The sequence below is a fragment of the Barbus barbus genome (genome assembly GCF_936440315.1).
Source record: "Barbus barbus genome assembly, chromosome: 15".
In the NCBI taxonomy this organism is placed as follows: domain Eukaryota; kingdom Metazoa; phylum Chordata; class Actinopteri; order Cypriniformes; family Cyprinidae; genus Barbus; species Barbus barbus.
Genome location: NC_136743.1, coordinates 19,600,885 through 19,611,328, shown reverse-complemented (window position 1 = coordinate 19,611,328; position 10,444 = coordinate 19,600,885). Strand labels below are relative to the sequence as shown.

Here is a 10,444-nt window from a genome sequence, read left to right as displayed (position 1 = left end):
TTTTAGTGTCACATCATCAATATTATTCAATATTATATTCGATATTATATATATAAAAACCAATATTATTATTAATATTATTTAAAAAATCATGAGGTCTTTGTTTTTTTGTCACATGACAATATTAATATAATATAATAATAATAATAATAATCATGGCAAATATGCCAAATTTTCATTAGACGTAACCTATTTAAATTAAAGCCCCCCAAAAATGTTTTGTTAGGAAATTGCTACAAATTTGTTTTTGTTATTATTATTATTATTATTTCTGAATAATTGAATAGATCAGGACAAAAAAATAAAACTATCATCACCACGTTTACCCATTATTGAGTATTTCAGTGGGATGTTGGGGGGATGGAGACAGAGATATGACTTCCTTAAACGCTGAAACGCCGACAAAAAACATTGCCACGTAATTAGGGCTTCTTGTATGTCTATCATCCCTCCCCAGGGCTTCAAATGCTCGTGTATTTTGCTCTCAGGCTCCCCCCTCAGCGCCAGTGTGTGCCGTTTGAAGTACCGGAGAAAGAAGCGGAGAGAAGCTCGTCTGACCTCCTACTATTGGGCGTAATCGTTCATCTGTGCCATCAAACCTTTCACGCCAGCTTACTCATTCCCTCACTCTCGGAACGAGAGGGGAACGTCTCTGTTACAGAAACTAAGAGGGAGTCATCGTGTGAAAGGCGAAGACTTTGGAGTTCTTGGATGTTTCGGTGATGCCTTTTTTCCATAAAGTCCAGTAAAATAGCTGTAGGCTAATTGTTTGGATCCACATGAAACTGTCTGAACTACGGATGAAGAAATCAAAATCGATCTATTTGTCGAGCAAAGAGTGATTGTTTGTGGTCAAGACTTAACCCATGTTGGTTATAGGTAAAGGATATCTTGGGTTTCAGTTTGCGTCATGACTTCCAGTTATGCTCATGTAATGGACAGACAAGCCACGCTACCTAACCGACTGGAGAGTCCGATCACCGCAAATCAGGATCATTTACAGGCGAAGAAGAACTTTTCCGTGAGCCACCTGTTGGATCTGGAGGAGGCGCGGGAGATGGTGGGAGCTCAAGCGGAGGAGAGCGCAGGAGAGGCGGGCAGGAGTATGCTGGAGTCTCCGGGGCTGACCAGCGGCAGCGACACGACGCAGCAGGAGAGTAAGTCCATCAGCAAAACATGATCCTCATGCCCCATGGCGCAAAACATTCGTAGCATTTAAGTATCAGGATGATAATGATTTTTCCTAATTTAGTAAGAAACTAGGCTATTTCAACTCGTGGGGGTGTCTTCCTCTGTTTAGGGTCTTCCCAATTACAAAAAAATCAGTAGGCTAATTGATCTTTAATTGGCAGGCCTATATACATACTCTGGTATGAACACAAACACATGAATGTGTTTAGCACCTTACAATCCAGAAAGCTGTCATGTTAGCGGATGTGTGACAATGACAGACCCCAGTAAAGTGTTGAAGGCTGCGGATCATGCACACAGGCTATATAGGCGCTGTAAGAGGACACGATTGCGTTTTGCATCATTTACTCCATATGCGTTTAATTAGCGATTAATTAATTAGACTGTTTAGTCATGCCGAGCTCCATTTGTTTAAACAACACGTTTAGTTTTAATATTCTAGGTTTATTTAAAGCTTTAAAGACGTAGTCCAAAGTTGCATTGAATTAATTATTTTATAAATGAGTCACTAAAATGATTATTTGCCCATTTTAAGTCGTAAATTAAACAGATATAAATTTAGACCGTATTTCCAAGACTGAATGTAGCCTATAATTTATTAGAATGAACTTTGTATATTGTTAGGCATCATATCCGAAAATGACTGTAAACACAAGCCTCTTAATTACAGTCTTGTTTTGCGAAAACTAGGCTTTTTGTCTACATGATAGACTTTATTTTTTCACATGCATATTTTTTTCATTAACCTAGCCACTAAGATTAAAACAAAATTTATTTTAATAGGCTTAAGTAACTAAATAAAAAGTTAATAGGTTGTGGCGTGTTTTCCGTACCTCGGAAAAAAAATAAAATAGGCTAGGTCTAGCAACACGATTTAAGGCTCGTGTGAGGGCTTGTTGGCCAATGTAAACATTTTTATTATTATTTTGTGAACAATTTAGTCAACATTTCAGATGTGACTTCAAATGTATTATTTTAAGCTAAAAGACTTCTGAATAACCATAAGCGAAGTGAAGATGAATCGTGAAGTTAATAAAAGACGATAAAATTGAGATGATTTTCGCTGTCACTAAAGCACACTGTGACATGTAGAGCTGTTCGTGCTCACGGCTCGGCATTGATGGCCTCTTCTTTCAACTTTGTTTTGACTTTACGGCCTTGGAGGAATTGGGGCGAATCAATTCGCCACTGGGGTATTTTCTCCCTCTCTGGGAAGTTTTATGGAGCGATTTAAGAACTGATTGATGTATCCAAAGAGGAGTGAGTCTGCAACGATCTGCTTTCCCCCGGACCAAAACAGGCCCAGACATTATAATTGGCATTCTACTACTAGAAGAAGCCAGAATAATTTTAGAAAGAATGTAGAAGACATTTTTAAGTTGAAAACTGATAAATGTTGTATTATTTTACAGTACATTTTGGCTGATGAGCTATCATTAAAACCTAATGATTGCATATTATTTCATAGTTTTACTATGTATTCCATGTCGGTCTGTGTGATATAATTTAGATAATATTATGCTAAGACTGGCAGACATTAAAGTATTAGACTACAAGATGTATCAATAACTTTATTTGATAACATTTTCCTTTAACTTACATTGTCAAAAATGTTTCGTGGTGCTTATAAAAAGCATCAGAATCATCAACTTAAAAATTCTAAAAAGATTTTACATGATAATGAGGAAAAGTTGTGAAATATCAGTATAAAAAGTAATAAAAGTAATGAAAAATCACTTGTATTTATTTATTTTCTATATATTTACCCCCCCCCCCCCCCCCACACACACACACACACACACACAAAAACTGACCTCAAACTGAATATTATGGCAGGCTGGGTTATTCACCTAACACTTGTGTGTTGATGATGTCTAAAGCTGAAGATTTTTTAATAAATAAGGATCAGTTGTCCTGCTTACACACTCTTTAAGCTTTGATTAGGATCCTGTTTTAGGAAGGTTCATGACTGAAGTATAATCAAACTAGAAAATCTGTATTAACTCTCTGCATCTCTTTGAACCGATTGTCAATTAAACAGTTATACACATCCATCTCTTTCTAAAAATAAAAATATTTATTGAATTTCCATAACAAACACTATTTCACTAGTTTGACTTAACCGTAGCCATATGAATGTAATAGCCTATCCTTTTTCCAGGCTGAGTACAGACCTACTATAATGGGGATATTCATGTCATCCTTATGCCTGTGTGTGTGCTTGTGTTTGTCCCCCTAGATGAGCAACTGAACTCAGAGGAGAAGAAAAAGCGTAAACAGAGGCGGAATAGGACCACGTTCAACAGCAGCCAACTGCAGGCCTTAGAGAGAGTGTTTGAGAGGACACACTACCCCGACGCTTTTGTCAGGGAGGACTTAGCACGCCGGGTCAACCTCACTGAAGCTCGAGTGCAGGTTAGCTATTTTATCATTTTATCCTGAAATGGTCTATTCATGTGGATGGAGCAGTGGCACATAACTATACTTCACCTTCTCATAATGCTCCATTCTGATGGTAAGGCTGTTCTACACACTGTTTATGCCAAACTGAGCACCTTTCATGATTTTCTAGGTGTGGTTTCAAAATCGGCGGGCTAAGTTTCGGCGAAATGAACGTGCAATGCTGGCCAGCAAAAATGCTTCGTTGCTCAAGTCTTTCTCAGGAGAAGTAACAGCCATAGAACAGCCCATTGTCCCACGACCCGCTCCCAGACCCAATGACTACCTGTCCTGGGGCAGCTCACCATCATACAGGTTAGATCTCATCTCATTTTTATGCCTCTGCATGCATTACCATTACCAATGCTGTGGTTTCTGTTGGTGTGGACATTATTGTGCAGAAGTTATAAGAGTATTCTGGGTTACTGACAATGGATAGTGTGTGCGGCATGAATATAATGTTGTCATCCCTCATTTAACTAAAAATGTAAATGAAAGTATTTTACTTATGAATTAATGTTTAAAATATTCAACTATTGCACAATTTCAAAAGTATAATCATGTGATTTGAATATTAAACGTGTTGAGATCAAGGGTTCAGTTTCCAGGGAATGCATGTTTTAGATAAAATCTGTACAATAATCTATACAAAAACACTTTACAATAAAGTTCCATTTATTAACATTAGTTAACAAGAACAAGCAATGAAAAATACTTAGTGCATAATTAATGTTAGTTAATTTAATCTTTTAATAATATCAAAAGTTGTATCTGTTACTTTTATTTAATTAACATGCACAAACTAATGAACAGTTGAACTAACGTTAACAAAAATGTATAAATACTGTAACAAATGTATTGCATATTTTAGTTTATACATTAACAAATGTTAACTAATGGGACGTTATTGCAAAGTGCTGCCCAAATATTTGCAATGCAAGTAGCATTGGATAAAATTGTAGATATAAATCTAACTATCCATAAAACACTATTTAACTTAATTGTGCAAACTCCACCTGCAGAAATTATATCAGTGATACATAACAATAAATTTAAAAAGAGTTTGTATGATTTAGACAACTTTAGGTAAAATGCCTTCATACATTTTGATATTTTTGTTACTATAAACTTTTTTCAAAATTATTAAAAGGATTAAATAATTATTTTCTTGAAATCAGAAATTTGGTGCCACAAATGCTGTCCATCCGCATGAAGTTGTATTTTAGATTAGTATGCATTTTCATCACAAACATAAATAAAATGAATAGACACTGAGCATGCATTTCAATGAATTATATGTTATTAAGGAAAAGTGTGAAATCTCATTCTGACAAATTAACCCTTTCCCTACAGCGCCATGGCAACTTATTCTCCATCATGTGCTGCCAACAACACAGCCCAGGGCATGAATATGGCCAACAGTATCGCCAACCTGAGACTGAAGGCCAAAGAATACAGCCTGAACCAGGTACCCACCGTCAACTGAAGCGGACAGCAGGGCTGTCAGAGACTCATGCCAGAGAACAATCCCGATGTCCTAACAAAACCGGCCCCGTACTATTGACATAACTGTTGTTTTCTGTCCTCTTATATGTGTTTTACTCTTATCCATCAAGAAAAAGAAGCAAAGGAGAATTTCTTCAAGGTACAGAGCTTTCCTAAACCAATGATTTACATAAGGCTGTCATGTTCTTGGCATATGGGAAAATGACATGTGGGAAAATTCAGTTTTGGAAAGCACAAAATGGAAGCTTTCTCTGTTCACACTCACTGTGGCAGCATGAATGTGGTCATCCCATTTGAAGACCGTGGCTTACTATACATTGCTTTCTCGAGACCGTTGCTGACCACAGGGATTTGATGACCTCTGTGGAATCCATATACTACAATCTTGTGGACATCTGGGAAGTTTTTAGGATTTCCCCTTGATTTCTCCTTGGAACTCATAAATATGCACTGAGGCCACAAATTGGGATTTGGATATTTTGATTATTTGGAACCGGGTGAAATTTGGCTTCCTTGTTACCGTACTCTATAATCACTCCTCAGTTTTCAGTTTAAAACATGCCGGGGTTATTTCTTCATTTTGGCATATACAGAACTCTAGCCATGTATCTAAGCAATGCATTTGGAGTCTAGTTGATTTTACCCTTTTATATTGTCTAAATATATCTAAACATGTAATATTCCTTTGCAATAAAGATGTCCAAGCAGTGTAACAGCATTGCGTTTCAGGGTTAGAGTGTCCTCGAACGTCTTTATGGCCTGCCAGAGAGTATTGCAGCAATTTGACCATGTTTTTACCACAACTGTGCTCATTATTGAACACATAGTCTGCTCTTATTGTCTGGTTTGTTCTGTTGCTGGCAACAGTTCCGCATATCAGATATTACATCCCATTACATTATGTACTTATAGCCTTGGAGGAAGTGTTTTAGAATAAAACTAGATGAAAAAATGTACTCCCACTATTAACCCATTTAATTTACACCATTACGCAATAGAAAGCAGGTGAAATCATTCAGAAACCCGAGAGTAGTGAGAGTTAGAGATGCGAGCGCAAATGTTACATGTGCTTTTCCAAAGCTACACTTCTTAAAGTGTGTTTGTAGGCTCCCATAGATGGTTGTTACTCTTTCCTCCTCTCTGTGTGAACATTTACCTTTAAACTGTAAAATAACTCTTCGTCAGGGCTCCTGGGGGCTTCGTGAGAAACAGCAGATGCTTTGCAAAAATTATTTTCCTCTCCACCCGTTTTCCACTCCACTTCGGCCTTTTCTAAGGTATACAGGGCAAAGTAAGGAAATGACCAAATTAAGCTAATCAAACTGGTCATTTACAATGAGATCCAAACACTTCTAGTGCTGTTGTTCTTCCCCTGCCAGCTATCGTTCCATTAAAGTGCTTGTGTATTTGCTTTGGATTTGAAAAGGTTTTAAAGTTCGAAGAGAAAAATCAGCTGCCAGGAGCGTTTTGTGCGTTTTACTACCTGATGATGGAGTTTTTGGTGTCGCGTGGTGAACTTTGATTCCTTTAAGCAGTCTTCAGGCCTGGCGCTGTTAAATTTTTGTTGAACAGGAATGTTTACTTTCAAAACAGTCTGTTTATGGCACAGGAAGCGATCGTTTGAGTTTAAGTGGCCGCGGGCTGTTTTTGAACGGCTGACACTGGCTTGTTTATGTACCTGATGGCTCCCTTGGTCTGCTGATTACATGTGACCTCGAGTGACCCCAGAGACAGTCAATTGGAGGAAGGGGGTGAGCCGGTGAGTTGTTTTTCTTTTCATCTGTCTTTCAGCTCCGTGAAAGAAATCTGTCGGCTGTCATCACTTTAATGCAACTCTTTAAATATGGCCCAACAATGTGTTGACATCATGTTTCGTGGGATAAAACAAGATTCTCACACAGCATTGATGAAATTATTAGATATTATTGCACTGGGAAACTAGCTTTTGACATGATTAATATTTGTTTTTAAATTGTAAAAAAAATTAGGGAAGCACTGTATCAGTACCGTATTGGTCATGGACTAATATTACAGTTTTTGTATTTAACTCATTGGTCAATATTATTGTGCATGCTCATTTTTTACATTTAGACTATTACCTTTGCTGTCATCTAACGGTCATTTCGATTTAATCTGTACTACTGTTCAAAAGTTTAGGGTCAGTAAGATTTTATTTATTAAGAAATCAATACCTTTATTCAGCAAGGACACAATAAATTGACCAAAAGTGACAGTGAAGATATTTATAATGCTACAAAATATTTATATGTCTTCTTTTGAACTTTAGATTAATCAAAAAGTTATTTTAAAATGTAGTAATATTTCTCAGTATTAATGTTTTTTATTGTTTTTGATTAAATAAATGCAGCCTTGACGAGCAGAAGACAAAAGAAAATCTAACAGACCCTAAACCTTTGAAAGTATATAAGTATATAAATACACATAATAATTTGACAAACTGTAATCTTTAGTTAATCTTAATATAAATATTATATATATAATATACTGTATATAACATTTATATATAATAAATATTGTAATGTTGTGATGCCTAAATTCACTTGTAGTATTAAAACTATTTTTTTATTGTTTTTTTTATTATTATTTATTTAGACAATAAATAATTAAGGTCCCCAAATGAACCTCTGCAGGCAGTAGAACAGCTTCAGTCAGATGAGTTTTACTTAAATAAATTGTCACTTATTTGTTATTTAATGTTATGTTGCTTTCCAAAAACAGCTGACAGCAGCCTCTTTGCATTCAATAAGTCCAGATGAGGTCTGTGTATGTTCCTGATTGGTTGACCTCTCCCAAGTTGACAATGATGGACAAGAAGTGTGTTTCTCAATGATCCCAGTTTGAGCTTTTTCTTAAATGATGCATCTATATTAAAATTCCACTCATTATTACAATTGTGAGTCCTTTCATGTGGCTTCTCCCCACAATCTGGGCTCGTTCCATTCAATTTACAGTGGAATCTTCATGCTCCAAGCAGTTCATGAGTCAAACCCTTTCCAAATACAGCCATCCTCTGAGGGCCTGCAACATATGGGATGTTCACTTTGGAGAGAGAGCCATTTCCTATTATTTCGACAGTTTGACACAACCCTCTTTGAACAATTTATATCAAGTTCAATGGGCCTTGAAGGTTTCTTAACAAAGTGAGTCTCTGGTTGGAGGATTTTTAACGACACATGCAGAAAGCTGGACGGAATCTCTACTGTCCTTATGCCAACATCAACCAAACACCTCAGAATGAATTTACGACTCTAAAACGAGCGTAAGTTTTATCCCGTAATGTTCTCAGGTGGGCTACTATGCTTATATATGTTTGTTCACACGTTCGATTCTATAAATAATGAACAAGCTTTGCTCGTGTCCCTAGGAGAGTTGTTTGAGGAAGCCAGTAGAAGAGAAAGAAAAAAACAACTTTCATGTTGTCTCCTCTGTCCCCCCGCCTGGGCATCCATCTTACCTTTCACAGCCTGGGCTCGCTGACCCCAAGTGCTTCCAGATGTCGTCTAACTCTGACCTGAGCCCCAGCGGCCCTGATCATACGTCCACCCCACCCCCACATCCCACTGCACCCTGCAGCCCACTGACAGAGCCTCCCCACGGACGGACTGCTCACCCCCATCAACCTCCACATCTGGAGCCCATTAAGAAGGAGACAGTCAGGGAGAGAGAATTGGGTGGGGGTTCAGTTAAACTAGAGTTGACTGGAATTACGGTTTGATCTCTCCTCCAGCCGTTACCTTTGAAAAAGACACTTTTCTTATGTATAGCTGCTCCTTATAGTAATAATTATTTTGCTTTCTGAAGCTCTTGTGTTGTTAATCTCAGAGGGAAATGAATGCAGTTACCATGTAAAAATAAAAAGAGTTATTATAATGATGGCCACATGGGTTATGGTCTCATGTTTAGACTTGTACAGATAACATACCATTTTTAATGGAATAATAATTATAAAACATTTACGATGGATATGAAAAGGTATAGAGGTCTTGCCATAACAATGAATTGTAATCATGGGCTGTCAAACAAAAAAGATCATAGAGGCACCACAGTGCAAAAAAAAAAAAAAAAAAAGACTTCTAAATGACTTTTTTTTTAAACTTGTCCAAAAAAATGTCTAAAAATCGTTAAAAACAAAAAGACTAAATCTTTACTGTCCTCACGCCAACATCAAACAAACATCTAAGAATGAATTTATGACTCTAAAACTTAATATATTGTGCAATATTGCTTATCAATTAAATGTATATTGTTTCAAAGATTTTGATTAAAAATATATATATTTTTTAAATAATGAAATATTAAAATAAATTTCAGTTGTTTTTTAAACATTCAAATGAATAATGAAATATTAAAATACATTTCTGTTGTTTTTCTAATGGATTTTTAGATATTTTAAAAAGGAAAGGGAAAATAAAACATGCTCATAAATATTCATTAAAAAATGTTTGTAGTTCATGAAATTATCATTGTAGTCCTAATGTAATCTAGTCCAAGTCTTTCGATGCTAAGTTTCTTTATTAATGAAATCATTATTCACTCATAATTTTCACCCCCACCAAAGATTTCGTTGACATCAACGTCCAGATTTAAAATGTAAATATCACTGACTCAAAAACAGTAACAAACTGTAGTGTAGTCTTAGTTAACCCAAACACAATACTGAATTCTGGACATGAACACGGTTTAGATGCAATTTAAAATAACAACATGTGGATTTGGAATGACATCCAAAAGAAATAAAATAAATTTAAATAAAATTTAAAAACATAAAATATGCTTTTCAAATGAATTATATATCAGGATATAGAAAAACATAGCTTGTTCCTTGAAGATGGCTTTCCAGATTGTGGAAGTTATGAGTCTATGAACGTTGTTCTGAATTTTTAGAGATCATGAATGCTGGACATGAAACAGGCCGAAACACTAGTGATCTTTTTTCATACGAACATGCATCAGCCCTGAAAATGACCATGATGATCCTTAAGCATTGAAAAATATGCTCTGAGAGCCCCAAAAGAAGACACTCCTGACCTCATGAGATACACTCTGATCAATAAGTTGTAGTTTACAGAATATTAAAATTAATTTCAACTGTTTTTCTAATGGTCTGTCCTCAAATAACCTCTGCTTTCCTTGATGCCTTTTGGAGAGGTTGATAATGCCTACTGGAGCAGTTCAGACCCAGAAATCATCAAAGCAAACAATCCCAGCATTCTCTGGCCACTCAGTCTCTGTCCCGGAGGAGGAAACCACCCTGCACAGACCTGTCTGACTCTCATTTCCTCGCCAT

General features: G+C 36.4%; 1 protein-coding gene across 1 annotated transcript; it reads left to right on the top strand.

Annotated features, from left to right (window-relative positions):
- Positions 1–505: 505 nt before the first annotated feature.
- Positions 506–6,082, top strand: LOC306881027 (paired mesoderm homeobox protein 1-like). The gene is made up of 4 exons (XM_079434868.1): positions 506–1,157; positions 3,431–3,606; positions 3,764–3,945; positions 4,984–6,082. The coding sequence occupies exons 1-4, from the start codon at positions 911–913 to the stop codon at positions 5,114–5,116; spliced, it is 738 nt and encodes a 245-aa protein (XP_079290994.1). The 5' UTR covers positions 506–910; the 3' UTR covers positions 5,117–6,082.
- The last annotated feature ends 4,362 nt before the right edge of the window (positions 6,083–10,444 follow it).

Bases quoted from the DNA above. Each gene is read 5' to 3' on its own strand.
- LOC306881027 (XM_079434868.1), top strand. From the start codon at position 911: ATGACTTCCAGTTATGCTCATGTAATGGACAGACAAGCCACGCTACCT. The intron at 1,158-3,430 runs GTAAGTCCATCA...TTGTCCCCCTAG, and splicing joins CGACACGACGCAGCAGGAGA to ATGAGCAACTGAACTCAGAG. The intron at 3,946-4,983 runs GTTAGATCTCAT...CTTTCCCTACAG, and splicing joins GGCAGCTCACCATCATACAG to CGCCATGGCAACTTATTCTC.